General features: G+C 39.9%; 1 protein-coding gene across 7 annotated transcripts in view; it reads right to left on the bottom strand.

The window, feature by feature from the left end:
• LOC123579567 (ubiquinol-cytochrome-c reductase complex assembly factor 1) overlaps positions 1-23,747 on the bottom strand; it is a 104,075-nt gene that overhangs the window by 52,694 nt on the left and 27,634 nt on the right. For 5 of the 7 annotated variants that reach the window (XM_045443620.1, XM_045443623.1, XM_045443624.1 and 2 more), the window contains 2 exons: positions 16,507-16,579; positions 8,174-8,231 (listed from right to left, as the gene is read on the bottom strand). In XM_045443620.1, the coding sequence (XP_045299576.1) occupies positions 8,174-8,231; positions 16,507-16,579 (131 nt within the window). Of the gene's footprint in view, positions 1-8,173; positions 8,232-16,506; positions 16,580-21,886; positions 22,028-23,747 lie in introns of all 7 variants that reach the window. The other 2 variants (XM_045443618.1, XM_045443619.1) reach the window with 1 other exon arrangement.

Below are 23,747 nucleotides of genomic sequence, written 5' to 3'. Positions count from 1 at the left end.
GCATGCTTACCCTTTCCTGGGGCTGTGTACATGGCTATCTCCACCTGGTTTCCTAAACTCCCTCCCGATGAAGCCTAACCTTTATGTGGGGAGCATGGGGGCCACAGGACCGTCTGTGGGCAAACAGACAAGTGGGGTGAGGCACTTCCTGAAGCCATCTCACCTGACAGTGAGCCTCCTCCAAGAACTACACCCGGCCTGTGGCCTGCCTGTCGGACCCAAGAGACCAAGCTCCTGGGTAGCAGGTACCAGTGCTTTTAGTTTATGCGGTGTTGACAAAATGATGCTGCATAGGCCTTTGGTTTGGGCAAAAGCTACTTGTGTGTTTGAACAGAATGACTGGCTGGGGGAGGGAGAGAAAGGATGTGCACATGGCCAGGGCTCACCATATATAGCAGATCTGAAGTTGCTGGAATCCAGCATGAGCTTGAAAGCCCTACAGCTGCATCAAAACTGCTGTGGCGATTTTGAAGAGCCCTCTTGCAAAGGCCGGGAGTGTCTGCCAAGGCAGTTCTCTGGCTGGACTGAGACTGGGACCAGTCTGTTTTCCAACCCCTTCCCACCTGCACAATTTATTTCCTTGTCTTCTTTGTCAGAGGCTTCTTCCCCCAGATTTATAAAAATGTTCCAGTATTTCCCCATCTTAAAATTAAAAAAAAAAAACAGGGACACCTACGTGGCTCAGTCAGTTGAGCGTCCAACTCTTGATTTCAGCTCAGGTCATGATCTCACAGTTGAGGGATCGAGCCCCAAGTTGGGCTCCTCGCTGGGCATGGAGTCTGCTTAAAATTCTCTCTCTCTTTCTCTCTCTCTCTCCCTGCTCCACCATTATCCTTCCCCCACTTATGCTCTCTCTCTCTCTCTCTCTCTCAAACAAAATAAAAGTAAAAAACAAATAACAAAATGTTTCCCTTCTGTCCTGTTTCTGATTATCAATCAGTGATTATCAATCTTAATCACTTGGAGTATCTTAAAAAGTAGCTTACAGTTACTTCTTAATCTCCTAATAACTCCTTAAGATCCCATGTCCTCTGGTTCTAGACCCCAGGAGGCCAATGCAACTGCTTGTCTTGACAATCCCCAGGCAGTCCCCCTTCCCTGTGTTCCCATAAGATCTGTGGGTCTGCTATACACAGAGCTTATCACCCTGAACTGTTCTCAGGTCTACTTTACTTGTGGCCTCTCCCAGGACAAAGACAGTGAGTACCAAGAAACAATTTCATATCATTGGCGATCAGTGCCATGCTGTTCATATTCATGGGAAGAAACCCCATCTCCATGACCACCAAAGGGGAACACTCAAGCAGGAAGCCAAGTATTGAATGGAGAAGGAGCAGTTAGCTTCAGATTTGGATCTCAGGTCCTCCATTACAGATGAAGAGGCCTGTGAACAAATTCCTTAAAATTGCCAAAATCGTCTCCCCATTGTAATCATGAGAGGGTTGAACTGGATCTGTGGTTTTTAAACTGTGGTCTGAGTTTCCACAGAGCTACATAAGAGTCCCTTACCAGTGCATACATTGTGAAGACCTGAGTGAACAGGTCATTCTCACTTCCTCAACCCAAACAGCAATTCTTTATCTATGCATATATGGTGACTGGGTATAAAATTTCATATTTAAAAAGGGCCCAGCTGGTAAAAGGACTGAACCACTAGATCTCTTTACTTGCAATGCTTTTCATGCACCTTTTGACTTGCTAACTTCTACTCATCAGTTTAGACTGAAGCCCTCCCTGAATGACCCATCCCCCCATCTAAATTATGTACCCCTCTTCTCCCTGCCATTTCCTCTCATCATGCTATTTCAGCTGTATTCTATTAATGATTTTTTAAAAAAAATTTTTTTTTCAACGTTTATTTATTTTTGGGACAGAGAGAGACAGAGCATGAACGGGGGAGGGGCAGAGAGAGAGGGAGACACAGAATCGGAAGCAGGCTCCAGGCTCTGAGCCATCAGCCCAGAGCCTGACGCGGGGCTCGAACTCACAGACCGCGAGATCGTGACCTGGCTGAAGTCGGACGCTTAACCGACTGTGCCACCCAGGCGCCCCAAATGATTTAATATCTCTCTCCCACACTCTGGCCCTGTGAGGACAGGTTCAATTGGAGAACAGATGTAATAATTTTATGGATTTAAGATGTTTTTAATGTTTATTTATTTATTTATTTTGAGAGAGAAAGTGCAAGCTTGTGTGATGGAGGAGGGACAGAGAGGGAGAGAGAATCCCAAGCAGGCTCCACATTGTCAGTGCAGAGCCCAACTCAGGACTTGAACTCATGAACCATGGGATCATGACCTGAGATGAAATCTAGAGTTGGACGCTTAACCAACTGAGCCACCGAGGCAGCATCCCCCTCCTCCCTTTTTAAAGTATTCTCTACACCCTATGGAGGACTAGAACCCACAACCCTGAGATCAAGAGTTGCATGCTCCAGAGACTGAGCCAGCCAGGTGCCCCTAAAATTTTATGGATTTATGTTTAATAATGAGCTGGTACTGGGGCGCCAGTCAGTTAAGCATTCAACTCTTGATTTCGGCTCAGGTCATGATCTCAAGATACATGAATTCAAGACAGTTCGGAGCCTGCTTGGAATTCTCTCTCTCCCTGTCTTTCTGCCCCATCCCACTTGCTCACTCTCTCTCTAAATAAACTTTAAAAAAAAGAATAAGCAGGTACTTTAAATAATAAATAGTATTAATAAATATTAAATAGTATTAGTATCAATCAGCAATTATTTAATTACTTTGGTAGTTTTAATTACCAATGGGGAAAGCAACTTAACACTGTTGAGTTAGCCAGATCCACACTTAGAATTTTCTCTCTGCCATGTACTAACTAGTTCTTTGGACAAGTTTTTTGACTTCTCTAAACCTCTGATCCCTCATATATAAAACCTCTGATCCCTCATATAAAACAAGAATAAAGTAGTTGTAACAATGAGTGAGATAATACATGTAAATAAATAAAAGATAACATATGTAAAGGGCTTGGTAATTATATTTATGACACACCTGACTTTAAAATAATTTTTTTAAGATTTTTTAAAAATGTTTATCTATATATGAGAGAGACAGACAGACAGACAGACAGTGTGTGAGCAGAGGGGCAGGTAGAGAGAGACAGAGACAGAATCTGAAGCAGGCTCCAGGCTCTGAGCTGACAGCACAGAGCCCGATGAGGGGCCCAAACTCACAAGCCATGAGATCATGACCTGAACTGAAGTTGGACACTTAACTGATGAGCTACCCAGTCGCCCCTAAAATAATTTTTAAAAATACAAACTGCAGGACGCCTGGGTGGCTCAGTCAGTTAATTGTCTGACTTCAGCTCAGGTCATGATCTCATGGTTTGTGAGTTTGAGCCCCACATCGGGCTCTGTGCTGACACCTTGGAGCCTGGAGCCTGCTTTGGACTCTCCCTCTCTCTCTCTGTCCCTCGCCCACTCACACTCTCTCTCTTAAAAATAAATAAACATTAGGGGTGCCTGGGTGGCGCAGTCGGTTAAGCGTCCGACTTCAGCCAGGTCACGATCTCGCGGTCCGTGAGTTCGAGCCCCGCGTCGGGCTCTGGGCTGATGGCTCAGAGCCTGGAGCCTGTTTCTGATTCTGTGCCTCCCTCTCTCTCTGCCCCTCCCCCGTTCATGCTCTGTCTCTCTCTGTCCCAAAAATAAATAAATGTTGAAAAAAAAAATTAAAAAAAAAAAATAAACATTAAAAAAAATTTTTTTAATTTAAAAAATAAAAAATTAAAATTAAAATACAAACTGCATTTTACTCCCTCCCCATTCCATCTCCATCATAGGCATACTCTAATTTTATTTATCCCATTCCATCTTCTAAAATTTACTTCTGCATTTAGAAGGTACTAGCGTTCCATGACAAATTTTGAGAGGAGTCTCTACAAATCTATTAACACTTGTAACGCCAACATAAATTCCAGCTACATATATGTAACAACCCAGAGAAACTTAAGCAGGAGCAGAGCTTTGCCCAACCAAAAGACAGTGCCAGGACCCTTCCAAATGCCGTGCGAGTCAAGTTAGATCTGAGAACATCAATTACTTGATGAACATTTATTGATACAAACTAAGAATAATACACAGAACTGTGAGAAGTAATATCTCATTTTCATATCTTTCCAAAAAGATAAAAATAATTCTTGCTCTCAATAAAGTCACCATCCACAAAGAAGACTGATACGATAAAACATAAAAATGTTATGTGATGAGTGCTATGATAGAGGTCCCTAAAATACTAAGTAAATACAGAAGAGGAACTAACTCTTGCTTTCAAAGGAAAGGGAAGGTTTCAAACAGAAATGATACCTGAGTTAGATACTGAATGAAAAAACAGGAGTTTTGTCAGGTAAAGAGGAGAGAGAAGGGCTTTCTGGACAGAAGAAAACTAGGTATTTCTATTATATAATATTGTTTTATCTTGCAGAGGAGGGAGTGTTGGGGATAGCAGTACCTAGAATAGTACCATATGAGAGTAGCAGGGGTGGCATATTTGGTGGAATCTGAATGCCATGCTAAGAAATATACTTTGTCCTGAGAATAATGGAGAACTATTAGAGAGAGTGTGTGTGTGTGCACGTGCATGCACGCTAATTTAATTTGTATTGAGAAGATCAATGGCATGTGAAGATGGAAGTTGGAGGCCAAAGACCAGTTTTCAAGTACTGTTTCTTATAATCCAGTAAAATCAATTTAACAGGTCACATGTTAAATTTTTTCTTTAAAATGAATTCAAATGGAATAGAAAATATCAGAGATTATCTGACATTTTAAGGACAAGTTTTACAAAACTGTAGTATCAGAGACATGTGTGTTCTGGGTTGCAAAGTAAAATTCATTTGTTACTGTGGGTCATGGGCAAAAAAGTTTGAAGGGGTGACTGGTGACTGACCAGATGAGGGGGGTAAGGGAAGAGTCAGGGAGGTCTCCCCAGTTTCTGGTGTGGACACCTGAATGGATTGCAGTGCCATTGCCCAAGACAGTAAACAGAGGAGGAGGCCTGCTTTTATCAAGTACACATTTGGATGCAGGAAAGCCTAGACAGCAACCTCTCTCAACAATTTTTCAGCAGCCACATTCAATACTAACCTTGTTCAGCAAAGACAAAGGACACACAGTCATTGCAGCTGCTACAAGTTCACTTGAATACACAACTGATAAGACCCCTCTAGAAACTGGACATACACAGGAAAAACTTGGGAACTAGAGAAGGCAGATAGGATAAGGGAATCATCAACACCTCCTCCAGAGGAATTAAAAGGATGTGAGAAATCCCATCCCTATTCTAAAGGCCAACAGGGAGCCATCACACTTGGGAACCCAAGCAAGCTTTCTGAAAAGTCCACTGCCAGGGTATTCTGTTTAGTAGGGGTTTTTTTCCCCCTTTGGGGGATGGGGCAGATTCTTTCTACTTTTATGACTGCTTTCTAAGCCTCCCAACCTCTCCCTCATACTACCACCTTCAGGAGGTATTTCAACCCTATACATCTCTAGGAAGTCCACTGGGCCCTGTAATACTGGACTTGGCTATCCTTCAGTTACCTTCTTGGAGCTTCAGGCTAAGAGAAGAGGGCTGGAAGAACATAGCTTCTCCACAGACTTGGGTGGAATGATTACTCCTCCTAATACCCCTATCCCTTAGAAGAGAAAGTCTCCCCAGTTCTTCTTGGAGGATAACAGCACAAGTGGGCCCCAAAACAGCACAAGTTTTACAAAACTGTAGTTCAGGCAGGAAGTACAGTTGCCTATAATGGATGGCGGTGAAAGAAGTGCTGTGCCCAAGGCACAAGCGGATACTCTGGAAGTACAAGCAAGTAGAACTAAATCCAAATTTGGTGGTGGTTGCGGTGTGGGGGGCAGTATTGGATAAAGAGTGCTCTGTGGCAGAGATGACATTGAGATGTACCATGAAGGGTGAGGAGAATTTCTATCAGAGAAAACATGGGCATTTTAGGTTTAGGGAATATCAGGAACAACACCCAGGACATATGAGCAAGGACATGGGAGTATTTGAGGACAGCCGGTTGTCTGAAGTGTCTGGGGCAGGTTTGTAGAGGAATTCAGTGGGAAAGGTTGCCATAAAGTATACTTCCTGCCTGTTATCTGCTAGACAATGCACATCATGTCATACCCATTTCTCCAAAGCCCCACAGTCCTTAACACACAGTAGGTCCCCAATAAAAGTTTGTTGATTCAAACTGGAAAGCTACTGATTCATTCCACTGAAGACTGCAGATCGTGAGAACTAAAGAGAAAGGGTGGAGGGGAGACCAAATGTAGATTTGAAGCAGACAGCTTCCCTCCTGCTACTTAACTGGTAATAGTAGTACTCCCCATTCCTCTGAGAAATGAAACCAACCTCAGCAAGGAAGACACAGCAAGCATGTCTGGAAACGGTGGCTATCTTGAGAGAACTGTAAGTAGTTTCAAGGTTCTCCTGGCTACTATTAGGGATTGACCTTGGGATGTGGTCACAGGGATTATATATTTGATTTTGCCATCCACTCCCTCTAACACTCTGATACCTCTAGTTATATAGGCAATAAAGAGCCTTTCATACAAGCTCTGAATATTATCTTTGAGCTCCTCTGGGAATAGCCTCGCCTCTTCTGAACCCTCCCACCTTTCCAGTGAGTAATTCTACAGTGCCACTTCTGCAGTCCTCTCCTCTTGAAAAAGTAGTTTTCCTCCCAGTATACCCAGCTGCCCTCCCTAAGCCTTTTCCTAACCTTCACCATTCAGACAGAAGGTAGTTTGCCTTCACAGCTATGTGACTAAAAGACATGGTACATTTCAAAGAAGAGGCAGAACTAGTAACGGTTTTGATAGTTGCAGCTTCCTCTGTGATCCCATGGGCACTACTTACTCAGATTTATTACAGAACTTAGCCATTCTCCGATTTGTCACTGACTATTTTAAATATCTTCTCTCCTGAGGCTCCTGGGTGGCTCAGTCAGCTGAACATCTGACTCTTGATTTCAGCTCAGGTCATGATCTCATGGTGCATGGGATTGAGCCCCACGTCAGGTTCTGCGCTCAAAGTGCAAAGCCTGCTTGGAATTCTCTCTCTCCTTCTTTCTCTGCCCCTCCCCGTGCTTGCATGTGCGCGCGCGCTCTCTCTCAAAATAAATAAATAAAATTTTGAAAAAGAAAAAAATTAAATGTCTTATCTCCCTCACTAGACTGTGGGCTTCTTGAGAACCACAGCTAGTTCCCAGCAAACTGCCCAGGACATAGTGTGCACTCAATGAAGTACTCGCTTAGAAAAAAAATAACATAAAATAAATTGCCACCTTATGCCCCTTAGCCAATCTCAGTGACTATGTGAGTTCAGGAGAAATATTTCAGAGGTGATCAAAACCAAAAAGTCTTTATATAGTAGTCAGTTCTGTGATGCAAAGCTCAGCTGAAGGCAGTCTCAAACAAGGGTCCTTTTGACAGGGCAACCATTCCCCACGTTCCTCAGATACTCACTATGGTCAAAGTAGTAAACTTAGTTCTCCAGAATTTACTTTCCTGAGATCTGGCAGTTCAATAAATGCATTCCCCAGCCCCCACTTCAACGTCTCTCCTATATCCTTCTGACCTTTAATACTGTGTAACATTAGATGAAAAATTGATTTTTTTGGCTACTTAATTTGCAGCTGAAGAAAAAATATACTGTTTAAGGTGTTAAATATTTTTACACGCAACAAACCTGGCACGAATCTAACCTGTATGCACATTTTAGAGGTACAGGCGTAAATGTCAGTGCTATAATTTGTTATAAGTTTCTGATGACCAGCAATGAAAATGACCACGGATTCTCACAATTCAAACCACTTTTACGTAAATGTGAACTTTCCTAAAACAGCCAAGGGAGAGAAGTTTCCATCCAAGCTCATAGAGTCTCTAAGAGATACTGATAGCATTGTTCACTGGGGTAGGTGTTCTTTGAGAAAAGCCTACAAATATTAGGTTCTTTCTGGGACTATGCTTTGACCTTTAGTAAAAATGTGCTTTAAGACATTAGTTATTAAAATGAAAGGAACAGTTTTTAATGCCTGAACAACTGCCATTTCATATATTCAGCCCTGCTGAAGGCTATACCTTACAAGTCAGCAGTGTTTAAAAAAAAAAAAAAATTTGGTGACTTCACTTAAATTGCTCACTTACCAGACGTGAAGCAGAGTTATAAGAAACCATGAATTGAATGTATCAGGCATCTGACACCCTAGAAAATAATAATAAAGTATAAATACGTGAGGGTTCAGAGGAGAAATATCGCCTATATTTTAAATATTGGTAGGAATCTGTTCAACTAAATATATGGCAGTTATAGTGCTCTGTGATTATACTACCATAGAGAGGGCCAGGAGAACCACAGAATAAGACTACGAGTTGAAAGAGTATTGAATGCAGTCAGACAACCAGCCCTCTAGTTCCAGCCCTGTTACCACTCTGCTGTGTGGCCTTGGGCAAATCACTTTACTTCTCGGAGGCTGTTTTCTCACTTTGTATAATGTGGCCTAGATGATCTCTATGGTTCCTTCCAACTTACATGTTATTTTCCCTTCCTGGTCTCAAATTCTTCTGGAAAGCTAGGAAGACACTACTTTGCCTACCCGAATTAAGTACAGGCTTTTTTTTACTTGAGCCCTGCTAAGTCTAAGTTCTAGCTTCTTTTTCCTGTCTTCCTTAAGGTGACCCAGTGTGCTAGGAACATGGGAATGCTGAATGACTCGTCCAAAATAAATGACCAGGAGAAAGAAATGGGGCTGTAGGGAGCTGTAGTTGAATAAAAAAGCAGATTATAGGGGCGCCTGGGTGGCTCAGTCGGTTAAGCGTCCGACTTCGGCTCAGGTCATGATCTCACGGTCTGTGAGTTCGAGCCCCGCGTCGGGCTCTGTGCTGACAGCTCAGAGCCTGGAGCCCATTTCAGATTCTGTGTCTCCCTCTCTCTCTGCCCCTCCCCTGTTCATGCTCTCTCTCTGTCTCAAAAATAAATAAACATTAAAAAAAAAATTAAAAAAAAAAAAAAAAAGCAGATTATATCTAATGAAAGGCCATTCATCAACCTGTAGGAATGATAAAACTGGGCTTTAAGTTACCAAAACTCAGGTCAGTGCTTAGCCATCCAAACCTCTCAATTATCAGATCTCTAGGAAATGCCCCTGGCTAGATGAGGGGTCCTCCACTGAATGCTGAATGTGCCCACCCTGTTACACGACAGGGAGAAAAGCAAAAGCAAGAGGACAAAGAAAATGAGTAACAGTGGGAAATGCAGGCCCTTCGGGTACAATCAGTCCTTTGGAGAAATGACTCAAGATAAAAGGGATATATACTGCCTTGCAGCAAACAATGAAGTATACAACGTACTAAATGATAACACTAAGGGGCCATTCGGAGAGAAAACACAGGGTAGGACCTCTGTGAGGGACACTAACACCGCCAGTAATAATAAAGAGCAGTAATTCCTTATAGGCTTACTACGTGTGACATTATAATTGGTGCTTATAGGCATAAGCTCAATGAATCCTACCAGGCCTATGAGGTGGGTATTAATATTACCCTCATTTGACAGGTGAGAAAATGGACTCCTAGAGAGATCATGACAACTGCCTAAGGTCACACAGCCATGAAATGAAACACCTGGGATCAAACTCAGATCTGCTTGATTCCAGGCACCATGTTCTTAATCACTAACTGCTTCTCTAACACTATAATCAGAACCTAACATTCACTAAGGGCCCATACTTCCAGCCAGGTCCACTAGTCATGTCAATAATTTTCTCACTTAATCCTCACTTTAACCCTGAAGGGAGGTATTATAACACTCATTTACAGGCTCAAAAAGGCTAAGTAACTTGAGGGCAGCCACAATATTAACAAGCTCGCGGTTGGGCAGGAGTTTAAGTCCAAGTCCGTCACAAAGTGACACCAAAATACTCTGGTGAGTGTACTGGGAGGTGCCCAGCAGTTGTCAAGTGGACTTCCTCTTGGAACCCAGCAGGAGGGAGGTGAAGGCTGGCCTGGCCAACCATACAGCTATTAAGATACATGCCATCTGAGAGTGGGCCAACCACCCTCCACCTAGAACAAGAATAGCCATGAGAAACTCTCAAGCCCAGATCTGAAGTTGGGTCTTTTTTGGATGCTAGAACAAAACATTAAAAAGAAAAGTTTTCTTGGAAGTCTGTCTTTCAATCTGGAAAATGAAATTTGGCTGCTTCTAAAGGACAATCTGTTCAATTGCTACCTCTACATCAAAGTTTCTCAGCAGCCTCCAGGAGCCTTTCCAATTTTCTCAGAGAGGGAATCAGTTCTTGGGCTGGAAAGCAAAGACAGGCCAGCAGCTGGACTTGGGTCACAATTTTCCATTCCGGGGGTCGGCTCAGGGCTGAGGATGGGAAAAGAGCTGCATATTGACTCCCTGTATCCACTGGGGTCAGAACAGAAACCCAGAGTAAAGCCCTAAAAAACAAGACCACTAAATGTCTGAGCATGAGCAACACAAAAGCACAGCAGATCTTTAGCTCAATGAACTATGTTTAAACACTTCAAAGCTAAAATCTGTTACTGTCTTCTGCCATGATCACACTCTTGCAACAATATACACTCAGTGCATTATTTTCTGAGGCTATGTACTTTCTTCCTCACTACCAAGTTGGATAAAATTAAATAATTCATTGCTGTTATGGAGTGGCAGTATTAACACAGTTGTTTGTTTAATGCAGGTTTTAGGGTCAGACCTCCTGATTCAAAACCTTGACTCTACCTCTTACTTGCTATTTGACTCTGGGTAAAGTTATTTAGCCTTCTCTGTGCCTCAGCTGTCTTCTCTGTAAAAATGGGGAGAACAAGAGAACCTACCTTATAGGGATTTGTAAGGACTAAATGAGATAAGGCCTGTAAAACGTTTAGCAAAATGGTTAATAGTTAATACGTACTCAATAAATATTCACTATGGTTGTTTCTCAGTGAATTATTTAAACACTAGGGTTTAAAATATCTTAAATAGGTCACTATTTAAGATTGTGTCAATAAAATGATGAACCTCAATCACTGACTCAGAACTTACTCATTAAGGAGCCTCCTCTCCAAGGTAGTAAGTCTTTTTTTTTTTTTTTTTTTTTTAATTTTTTTTTTCAATGTTTATTTATTTTTGGGACAGAGAGAGACAGAGCATGAACGGGGGAGGGGCAGAGAGAGAGGGAGACACAGAATCGGAAACAGGCTCCAGGCTCTGAGCCATCAGCCCAGAGCCCGACGCGGGGCTCGAACTCACAGACCGCGAGATCGTGACCTGGCTGAAGTCGGACGCTTAACCGACTGCGCCACCCAGGCGCCCCGGTAGTAAGTCTTTTAAGAGCTAAAAACAAAGCAGTTTTCAGGCAGTATGGAATTAAACTTTACTGATTGGCCCCCTCTGCTCCAAAGTGCTCTTCATAACAGTACTGATCTCCAGAAGACCAGTTAGCAAACCACTGTATGCTCACAGAGGGTATGCCCATTTATGTCACAAATGATATACACCATCAGAACATCTTGAAAACAACAGGTGGCTGGCTGTTAAGGTTATCTCACCAGTCAGAATCCCCAATGTGTAGGCCTCTGGATCAAGACCTTTGAACACCTTGGCTCTGAGATGACAGAGAGTCTATAACTTGGGGCCTACCCACTAGGCTATTATAGGCCTATTGTTTATTCACAAGCACACTGTTAGTGAACAACTCATTCTTATACAATCTTCATGAATTAACACTGGCTTCGCTTTTGTTGGAAGAGTGAGGATGATAGTGTTGAGCTACCTAAGCCTCTCTATCCTTTTAAAAAATTACTGAATGCTCAGGACTCTAAAAAGTCAAGTCCTTAAATACCAAAAGTCCAAGAGAGCAACAGCCATTTTAAAGGTGTAATCTTGGAGGTGCCTGGGTGGCTCAGTCCACTGAGCGTCCGACTTCGGCTCAGGTCGGGATTTCACAGTTCGTGAGTTCGAGCCCTGCATCGGGCTCTGTGCTGACAGCTCAGAGCCTGGAGCCTGTTTCAGATTCTGTGTCTCCCTCTCTCTGCCCCTTCCCCATTCATGCTCTGTCTCTCTGTGTCTCTCAAAAATAAATAATGTTATAAATAAATAAATAAAAAATAATAATACAGGTGTAATCTTGGGACCAATATATATATTCTCTTCCTTTACCCCAAACCTATCTGGCCTACTCTTTAGAATCTTTCTTTAGAAGATGCAAGGGTGGGAGCACCTGGGTGGCTCAGTCGGTTAAGCGTCCGACTTCAGCTCAGGTCATGATCTCACGGTTTGTGAGTTCGAGCCCCGCTTCAGGCTCTGTGCTGACAGCTCAGAGCCTGGAGCCTGCTTTGGATTCTGTGTCTCCCTCTCTCTCTGCCCCTCCCTGCTCGTGTTCTATCTCTCTCTCTCTCTCTCTCAAAAATAAACATTAAAAAAAATTAAAAATAGAAGATGCAAGGGGCACCTGGGTGGCTCAGTCAGTTAAGCATCCGACTTTGGCTCAGGCCATAATCTCATGGTTTGTGAGTTCGAGTCCCACATCAGGATCTGTGCTGACAGCTTGGAGCCTGGATCTTGCTTCAGATTCTGTGTCTCCGTCTCTCTCTGCCCCTCCCCTGCTGGTGCTCTATCTCTCTCACTCTCTCTCTCTCTCAAAAATAAATAAACATTAAAAAAAATTTTTTTTTTTTAAAAGAAGATGGAAGAAAGTCAGTCTCATTGTTTCATAGATATTTATCTGCCTCCAAATGGTATTTACCAGATTGGATCCCTTTTTTATTCACTTGCCACAGTATGGAACCACTATGGTTTGATTTTAAAATTTAACCTACCCATAAATTACAAAGATGGACCACAATGGAGCATAATACAAATGAACAAGCTGTAAGTCTAAAAGGCAACTCTCAGGGCACCTGGGTGGCTCAGTCTGTTAAGTGTCTGACTTCAGCTCACATCATGATCTCACAGTTCATAAGTTTGAGCCCCACATCAGGGGTTGTGCTGTGCTGTGCTGTGCTGACAGCTGGGAGCCTGGAACATGCTTCAGATTCTGGGCCTCCCTCTCTCTCCACCCCTCACTTCCCTCCACCCTCAAAAATACATAAAACATTAAAAATAATAATGAATGGGTGCCTGGGTGGCTCAGTCAGTTTAAGTGTCCAACTTTGGCTCAGGTCATGATCTTGCAGTCCATGAGTTTGAGCTCCAAATCGGGCTTTGTTGCTGACAGCTCAGAGCCTGGAGCCTGCTTCAGATTCTGCATCTCCTGCTCCCCCACCCATTCACACTCTGTCTCTGTCTCTCACTCTCAAAAGTAAATAAACATTAAAAAAAATTTTTTTAATAATAATAATGAAAAAAAATAAAAAGCAATTCTCAAACTGAGTCCAAAAAAACCTTAAGCAAGGGGCACCTGGCTGGCTCAGTCAGTAGAACATCTGACTCTTGATCCAGGGTCATGAATTCAAGCCCCACATTGGGCAGGGAGCCTACTTTAAAAAAAAACAAAAATAAAAAATAAAACAAAAAAACCCCAAAACAAACAAACAAAAAACTTAAGTAAGTGGGGTGTCACTGAAAAAATGTACTGCCTCCCCAGGTAACATTCAAAAGGCAAAGCTAGAACAAAGCTCAATGAAGCGTTTGTCCTCTAATACATATAAACATCAGTTTACAATACTAATAGAATATCTCCTAGAGGAGTTCTCATTTAAAAACAATAAAATACAAAAATATTAAGATGGATTACAGTTTATAATTTACAATTACATTTATTCATAGGCAGTATGTTACAGGCAGTATGTTACAGTGGAAAAATTTCTGGCCTTTAACCTTGACAACACAGGATCAAGCCTTAGCTAGGCAATTTTGGGAAATCATGTAGTCTCTTTAAGTTTCAACTGTTTCTGAAAAGAAAATAAAAATGAAAATAATACAAGCCTTTCCTATCCTACAAGGCTTTGTAACTTCTAAATGAGACAAATGTAAAAGTATATCATGTAAATGCGAATTATTAAAATATAATGGTAATAATTTTTATAAACTTTTATTTTTATAGTTTACAACAGATTATAAATTGAAACATAATATGTTACCTTAAATATCTAATAATAATCTCATTATGCAATCTATAATATTAACTCAAGGATCTTCAATAATGAAGATTGGCTAAGACAGATAGCAAGTAAACATCCTTTCAAAATAATTATAAATAATTTATGAATTACTTATGAAATCAAATATTAAATAGATATCTGAGGATGAGGTTTTAAAAAGATCTGATGAGGGGTGTTTGGGTGGCTCAGTTGGTTCAGTGTCTGACTCTTGGTTTTGCCTCAGGTCATGTTTCACAGTTCATGGGATCAAGCCCCATGTTGGGCTCTGTGCTAACAGCATAGGGCCTGCTTGGGAGTCTCTCCTTCTCTCTCTCTACCCCTCTGTTTGTGCATGCACGTTCTCTCTAAAACTAAACAGTTATAAATAAATAGAAAGAAAGAAAAAGAAAGAAAGAAAGAAAGAAAGAAAGAAAGAAAGAAAAAGATCTGATGAGTGGCGCCTGGGTGGCTGTTGGTTAACCATCCGACTTTGGCTCAGGTCATGTTCTCAGTTTGTGGGTTCTAGCTCCATGTCAGGCTCTGTGCCCTGAAGCCTGCTTCAGATTCTGTGTCTCCCTCTCTCTCTGCCCCTTTTCTGCTCAGGCTCTTGTCTCTCTGTCTCTGTCTCTGTCTCTCTCAAAAATAAACAAACATTAAAAAAAAAAAAGATCTGATGAAAAATAATTGGGGACATGCATTCCAAAAACCACTTAAGAAAAATCCAGGGACACCTGGGTGTCTCAGTTGGTTAAACATCCAACTCAGTTTTGGCTCAGGTCATGATCTCATAGTTTTGTGAGTTCAAGCCCTGTATCAGGCTCTGTGTTGACAGTGCAGAGCCTACTTGGGATTCTTTCTCTCTCCCCAACTCTCTCTGCCCCTCCCCTACTCGTGCTATCTCTTTCAAAATAAATAAACTTTAAAAAAGTATTGAAAAATCCAACTTCTAATATCAATAGTTTCTTCATCAAGCAGAGAAAATATTTTCTCCTTTCAGACTAAACTCTCCCCAAATGATAAACTTTTAAGATTAAAAAGAAGCAGGGAAGCTTTGTCACTATAATAAATAAGACACAGAAGGTAGACACTAAATCAGGATTACAACTCAGTAGGGTATTTTAAGTTTCTAATATTAACATCAATCTGCTGAAATTGTAAAAATCACCAAAACAACTTGCATTTGGTTTTAAAAATCCAAAATAGTTATTAAATAATCAAAACTGCATCTACCTATCCTCCTTGTTATTAACATAATTATATATGAACAATTGCTGTCTGTGAAAAATATCAAGTAGGTGTTTGTGGCTTGCAGGATAATGGTGGTTATGTACACAGCACATACACATTTCTTTCCAAAATCTGTAGGACTGGAAACAGCTTAAACTTTCCCAATTACTTTATAAGTACCTGCTTTAACTAAACTTAATAACTAAACAGTTTACAGCATCAAAATGAATACTGTATTGATATAATCAACTGCTAACGGTGGTCTAAACCAGTAAAACTCTTTGGGAAAGCAAGTTTTCTTTTTTTATTTTTTTTATTTTAAGAGAGAGAGTGCAAGCAGGGGAGAAGGGCAGAGGGAGAGAGAGAGAGAGAGAAAGCGAAAGAGATCGAGAGAGAGAGAGGAGAGAGAATCTCATGCAGGCTCCACACTCAGCATGGAGCCCAACATGGGGCTTGATCCCACAACCCCGGAATCATGACCTGAGCCAAAATCAAGAGTTAGATGCTTAACTGACTGAGCCACCCAGGTGCCCTGGAAAGCAATTTATCAATGAGATATAAATAATAAAATTATATGTACCTTTTGACCTAATCATCCTTCAACAGAAAGAAAAAAAAAAAAAATCATTAGGCATATGCCAGGATTAACCAAAACAATTAAAAACTAGAAATAAAAGAGCAATGATTGGCAGAAAGCTCATTTCATGTCAAAATGCTAAGTAAAACATCCAGAACGTAGAACAGGATTTGTTTTACTATGACTACTCATATGTAAAAAGATACATGTGTAGAAAAATGTCAAAGTAGCGGACAAATTTTTAGGTTTCTTTTTTTTTCAAACTTGTTAAAATGTCTAATCTATAGGGTTCTTTTGGCCTTTGTTTATTCTATTAAAAGAGAAAAATAAACAGCTTTTATTATATACTTTATGCAGAAAAAACTGCTTCACCAATGACTCAAAACCTATTCCACGAAGATATTAACAGTCATAAAAATGAAAAGTAGAATCTTTTTTTTTTTTAAGATTTTATTTTTAAGTAATCTCTACACCCAATTTGGGGCTCACGACCAAAAGTCACATGCTCTACCAACTGAGCCAGCCAGGCACCCCATGAAAAGTAGATTCATTTTCCTTTTCAGAACTATCAAAAACAGTAACTTACTTAGAAAGAATTCCTCGAAGTCAGTTTTCTCCACACAGCTAGTATACATGCGCAGGGCCGCAATCTTAATCTTCTAGACGAAAAAAATAAAACCAAACTCAAGATATGACCAAGTGGATATTCTAATGCTATTAGATGTAGGTCACAAAATCTTATATTTGTCTAACTAGAATGATGAGTCCAAACCTGTCATTAGGCAGATTTAACAGCTTAACCAACATCAATTATTTCTTTTTCTTAAAGCCAACCATTCACAGACTTAAAACAATTTTTATATTTATGATTTAGCATCAAAATGTCAAAAAGATTTTTCTAATATTTAAATGAAATCTTTCCTTTAATTCAACTCATTTCATCACATTTGAGCCTCTATACCACTGTTCAGCATCATTCACATTAACTCTTTATAATCTGAAACCCTTTACTTTAAAAAATTACCCATTCTTCTGACCAAAATCAAACAAGCCAAACAAATAAACAAACAAACAAAAACAAAACAAAAACTCTCAATCCTTCAATCTTTCCTCAGAAGCACTACTATCCATTCTGTAAAAGTTTTTTTTTTTTTTTTTTTTTTATGCCTTGGGGAAGGGGTCATTTTTTTCTATATTTTCCCTAGTTTTATAGTTTGCTGATTAAGAAGACTGTGCTTACAAATAAGGGTTTTTAATGAATGTAAAATAAAATACAGTAAAAGGATCAACTGTTTACTATTCCCCAAAGCACTAAGAACTCTCTTAGTACCTTTAAAAAAAAATGTTTTTTAATGTTTATTTATTTTTGAGAGACAAAGAGAGCACAAGCAGCACAAGCAGGAGAGGGGCAGAGAGAGAGAGAGGACAGAGGATCTGAAGCAAGCTCTGAGCTGACAGCAGACAGCCGGATGAAGAGCTTGACCTCACAAACCACGAGACCATGACTTGAGCTGAAATCAAGAGTCATGCATAACCAACTGAGCTACACAGGTGCCCCAAATTCTCTTAGAATCTTGATCTGAGTGGTGGTTTGAATTTAGTCACTGAGTTATATACTTAAGATTTGTATATTTTACTGTATGTACATTATGCCTTCATAAAAATAAATCTAAAAGTGAAAAATAAATTATTTTATGAGGTGAATTGTAGGCCTGAAGACCAACTCAGTGCTCAAGTAAGGAAGTATTTCTAAGGACTGTGAATTAAATAAATTAGCCCATCCACAAAAGGCTTACAGAAGCTTATTTTTTCTTAAAATGACAGAGAATTACAAACGCAAATATGCAGACTAAAATAATCTACACAAACTGAGAATGAAATAGCAAATGACGACAAAACAATCTAGAATTTTAGTAAAGCTATGTTTTTAAGGTTCAAAGTCACCAAAAATATACTATACCCAATACTATATAATGGTCATATTTATCTATACAATCTAGAGTCAAAACAACAGTGTCTCTGATGGGCAGAAATACCTCGAATAAATTAAAGAAGGATTATGTCTCAAATTATAATTAAGATTTTTTTTTCTTTGCTAATTTGATATCTGTCATGTTTTTAAGGCTTTCAGAGTAAAGCTCACATAGGGGGAAACAGAATAAACATATAACAACTGGAAAAGACATACCTACATGGGGAATAAATCAGCATTAGAAGCCAATTTAAACAAACCCATGGTAAGAAACTAAAAAAGAAAAGCAAATTAAACCTAAAAGCAAGCAAAAAGAAAGATATAATAAAGATCAGAGACCAATAAAATTGGAAACAGAAAAATAGCACAGAAAATCAAAGAAGCCAAAGCTGGTTCCTTGAAAATATCAATAAAATTGACAAAACATTAGTAGAACCGATCAAGACAAGAAAAAACAGAAAAGATAAAAATTAGCAGTATCAAGAATCAGAAAGGAGGGGCACCTGGGTGGCTCAGTCGGTTAAGCGTCCAACTTCAGCTCAGGTCATGATTTCGAGGTTCCCAAGAGTTCGAGCCCCACAACAGAGCCCAGAGCCTGCTTCAGATTCTGTGTCTCCCTCTCTCTCTGCCCTCCCCTGCTTGCACTCTGTCTCTCTCTCCAAATAAATAAACATTAAAAAAAATTTTTTTTTTTTTTTAAAAGAGGGGTGCCTGGGTGGCTCAGTCGGTTGGGCATCTGACTTCGGCTCAGGTCATGATCTCACAGTTTGTGAGTTCGAGCACCATGTCAGGCTCTGTGCTAACAGCTCACAGCCTGGAGTCTGCTTCGGATTCTGTGTCTCCCTCTCTCTCTGCCCCTCCACTGCTCACACTCTGTCTCTCTCTCTCTCTCTCTCAAAAATAAACATTAAAAAAAAAAAAAAAAGATACTAAATCTACATAAACTCTTCCAGAAAACAGGAGGGAAGAATACTTTCTAGCTCTTCTGTAACGCCAAGATTACCCTGAAATCAAAACCAAAGTCATCAGAAGAAAATAAAATTATAGAACCATAGGCTTCATGAACATAGATGTAAAAATCCTTGGCAAAATATTAACAAATCAAATCCAGCAATATTTTCTTAAGATTTCTTATTTTTAAGGGGCGCCTGGGTGGCGCAGTCGGTTAAGCGTCCGACTTCAGCCAGGTCACGATCTCGCGGTCCGTGAGTTCGAGCCCCGCGTCAGGCTCTGGGCTGATGGCTCAGAGCCTGGAGCCTGTTTCCGATTCTGTGTCTCCCTCTCTCTCTGCCCCTCCCCCGTTCATGCTCTGTCTCTCTCTGTCCCAAAAATAAATAAACGTTGAAAAAAAAAATTTTTTTTTTAAAAGATTTCTTATTTTTAAGTATCTCTACACCTAACATGGGGTTCAAACTCAACCCCAAAATCAAGAGGTGCATGCTCTACCAATTTAGCCAGCCAGGTACCCCAAATCCAGCAATATATTTTTTTGAGAGAAAGAGAGAGAGAGACAGAGAGAGAGAGAGAGAGAGAGAGAGAGAGAAAGAATGAACAGGGGAGAGGGGCAGAGGAAATGAGAGAATCTTAAGTAGGCTCCACGTTCAATGCAGAGCCCAATGCAGGGCTCAATCCCACAACCTTGGGATCATGACCTGAGCTGAAATCTAGTATAGGACACTCAACCAACTGAGCCACCCAGGCACCCTAATCCAGCAATATTTCAAAAGGGCAATAAATCACGGCCAGCTGGGATATATCCCTGGAATGCAAAGCTGATCCAACATTCACAAAGCAATCAATGTAATTCACCATATCAGCAGGCTAAAAAAGAAGCCTATTCACCTTTGCTAACATCTGCAGCTCTTGGGAGTATTTGACACAGAACACATTTTGGGAAGTACTGGTCTATACCATCATTAAACTAATGATATCCTAATATGATCATCCTAATCCTTTGGCTTTGAAGGGCCTATTTCCATTCTCAAGACAGAGCATTTAAGATATCTGTTAGCTCTTCACTTCAGTCAACAAATAATTTATTGAGTACCCAACTCAGTGCCTGACATGGATTTGGATATTGGGAATACAGAAGTGAACAAAGAAGTCAAAAACTCCTGCTTTCAGGAAACTTATGGCCTACTTCGACGACAGACACATTTATAAATTTTTTTTTTTTTTTTTTTTTTTTTTGCCTATAAACATAAGAGAAGACATACAACTTTACTGGTAACCAAAGGAATGCAAATTAAATTAAAATATACCGTTTCACACCATCTAATTTGTAAACATTAAACAGCTTGACTGTATCAAGCGATGGAAATGGTATCGAACATTTAAATCCTACTTACAGATATATAAACTGATATAACAACTGATAAGTATAATTTAACAGCTGATAAATACAAGTTAATGGCGCACCTAGCTGGCTAAATCAGTGCAGCATGCGACTCTTGATCTTGGGGTTGTGAGTTGGGTATACAGATTACTTGAAAATAAAATCTTAAAAAAAAAAAATACTGTTAAAAATGTTCATACACTAGTACCCAATAATTCTATTTCTCTTTCTCAAGAAACTCCTGCACAACTTAAATGGTACTATTATTATGAAAAGCCTAAAATAAGTGTCCTTAGTAGAGAAATAGTTAAGCTGTAGTTTCATTATACAGTGTGAAGCTAATCAGCAGTTGAAATGACAAAAATCAGGTCTCCACTCAAAAACATGTTTACTAATAAAAACAGGTTGAAAAGATACCACTTATACAGTTTATATATGAACACAAAATAATAGTATATATGTTGTTTATGGATAATATATGAGTGGCAAAAGAAAAGAATTTTACAAGAGGATGACAAAAACCAACTTTAGAACAGTAGTTATCTCGGTGGAGAAAGAAGGGAAGAAATGGAAGGGAAGAAAGGAGAAATGGGCTGGAGTTTTTTTCTGTAAAATTTTATCTTGGAAAAAACAAAACTAAGGCAAATATGGTAAAAATTAATATCTATCAAATATGGGTACTGGTATATAAATATCAACACATTTACAATTTTAAGTAAAATTCCTAATGGTCTATTTCTTGATTTTTAACTCTGCATTTTCCTTCAGATTCTTATACAGAAAGTCCTCTAAGTTCATAATTAATTATTCTGCCTGAGGAAAGGCAGATTTGCCACCAAGACCCAAGTCATCCCTTGAGAAGGTTTTCTCACATGTTCATGAAGAAAGCCTTTATCACAAATAATGAAGACCTCAGCAGATTGGCCAGTGCATTTACACAGCGCTCATAATATGGCAATCAGGAGCATTTTATAGTTCCTCGCTTTTCCTGCAGTGAAGCCAAACCTTTATACTTGGGTGAGCCATTAGCCTGGACAAATGTCTAAAGCAAGTCCCCTAAGACCATCACAGAGGAACTGGAAATAACTTGGGGAAAGGATTTCTTCAAGATTCACACAGTAATTTAAGTTAAAGAGGCAGGTCAGACTAAATTCCATCCTGTTAATACAGACTGTTCTGGTTCTCAGATGACTTCATGTTTATTTCATTCTAACTTTGGAAGACCTCATCAGTGTACCTGATGAAAACACAAGCACCTAAGACAGCTTTAAGAAATGCAAATCAGCTCTCCCACTGACTGAGGCATCTCATACCATCTTACAAGATGAAAAATGAATGTAGTAAAAAGTTTGCACTAACAGCTGTGTGAGTTGGAGGGGCTTTGAAGTCATTTGAACCTTCTATTTCATACTGGAATTCCTTCTACAACATTCTTGATTCACAATCAACCATCTGGGCCACTGTTAAAAGAAGTCCAATGACCTTGTGAGGTTACCTATCCCCCGAAAGGACAATTCTTGTTGTTAAATTTTTGTTTTGTTGAATGTAAATCTGCTTCATGTAACATTCATGAAACATCCACTGCCCACTGGAATACCTTAGTTAGATTAAGTCTCTCTCTCTCTCTCTCTCTCTCTCTCTCTCTCTTTTTACAAATACCTGAGAAGAACCGTCATCATGTCTTCTCTTTTCCAGGTTAAGCATTCCTATTTCTTTCAACCACTCTTCATTCAACACACTTTCTGAAGCGTTCACAAAACTCACTGCCCACTTCTGAGTACATTCCAGTTTGTCAGTGTCCTTCTGAACAGAAAGAATTTTTTGGTTTTATGTTAATCTGGAAACTGCCTATTCTATGGCATGTGGCTGAACCTGATAAACATTGTCCTTGTTTTATCTGATACTGCCACATAAAGATAATGGGAAAGAATGTTTATTTTAGGACAAATAGGTAAGGAAAAGCTACACTTAAATTCCTAAATATGAATCTAGAAGAAAAATGAAACTACACATGAAGATGTTACGGAAGGGGCGCCTGGGTGGCTCAGTCGGTTAAGCGGCCGACTTCGGCTCAGGTCATGATCTCACAGTCCGTGAGTTCAAGCTCCACGTCGGGCTCTGTGCTGACAGCTCAGAGCCTGGAGCCTGTTTCAGATTCTGTGTCTCCCTCCTTCTGACCCTCCCCTGTTCGTGCTCTGTCTCTGTCTCAAAAATAAATAAACGTTAAAAAAAAAAAAATTAAAAAAAAAAAATATGTTATGGAAAAAAAAATGGAGGAAAGACAGTTGATATTGCCGTCAAGCAGATATTTTTCTCCCTAATGAAAGACATACGAAAACACAAAACTCAAAGAATCTTTCCAGGGCAATCCAATCCAAGGGTCTAGCCATAGATTTCTGAGTCAACATTTGCTGAAAAGGGCTTGCAATCTCTCAAAATGGAAAGTTATACCTATGTTTTCCCACCTATATTTTACTAGAATGTCATACTTTGATGTTTCTATCACAAACTAAAAAAAATAAAAGTTACAGAAAGTAGACACTACCACATCACAAAAGACTTTAAAATGCAAATATTAAGCACTTTGTTGAGGTCACAAAGGAACCAACAAAAATCAAAGGCTAACTTAAACTACAACAGTGAAGAAATTTTCCTGATGATTTAGTAATCCTTCAAATGGTAGCCAACTTTCCCTCTGGAATCATAAAAAAACAGACTAGACAAAGCAATGGTAGCAACCAAGTGGAACTCAACCATCAAGAAATAAATAAAACAGTAAATTTTTCCCTTTTTTTTCTTTCTTTCTGCTCTCATTTCCCTTCTCTTTTAATTAATTTCTAACTTTCAAACAAAATACACTAGCTTTTAAATCCAAATGCCATAATCACAAACATTTTTTAATAAGGGAAAAGATTCTTATTAAAAACATTACCAAATATACCAATGATTATCATTTGCCAAAAAATTAGGATGTAAAAAAGATAACTTTAATGAATATAATTAATATTTCACTGATGATTAAGAAGGCACTTCATAGTCTTAGGGTCTCAAGAACATCATCATTACCTAGGATATGTGTTATCTTTTTTTCTAATTTTTTTTGATGTTTATTTCTTTTTGAGAGAGACAGGGAGAGGCAAGAGCACGAGTAGGAGAGGGCAGAGAGAGGGAGACACAGAATCCGAAGCAGGCTCTGGGCTCTGAGCTGTCTGTACAGAGCCCGGTGTGTGTGTGTGTGTGTGGGGAGGGGGGGGGGGTGCTCAAACTCACGAACCACAAGATCATGACCTGAGCCGAGGTTGGACACTTAACCAACTGAGCTACCTAGGTGCCTGATGTGTGTTATCTTCTATACTTTTCAAAGCCCCTTAAAAACAAAATGCTTGGGGCACCGGTTGAGCATCTGACTCTTGGTTTCAGCTCAGGTCATAATCTCGTGGTTTCATGGGTTCGAGCCCCACACTGGGCTCTGCACCGGCAATGCACAGCCTGCCTGGGGTTCCCTCTTTCCCTCTCTATC

This window comes from Leopardus geoffroyi, chromosome A3 (genome assembly GCF_018350155.1).
Source record: "Leopardus geoffroyi isolate Oge1 chromosome A3, O.geoffroyi_Oge1_pat1.0, whole genome shotgun sequence".
NCBI lineage: Eukaryota > Metazoa > Chordata > Mammalia > Carnivora > Felidae > Leopardus > Leopardus geoffroyi.
This window is presented reverse-complemented; position numbering and strand designations above follow the sequence as displayed.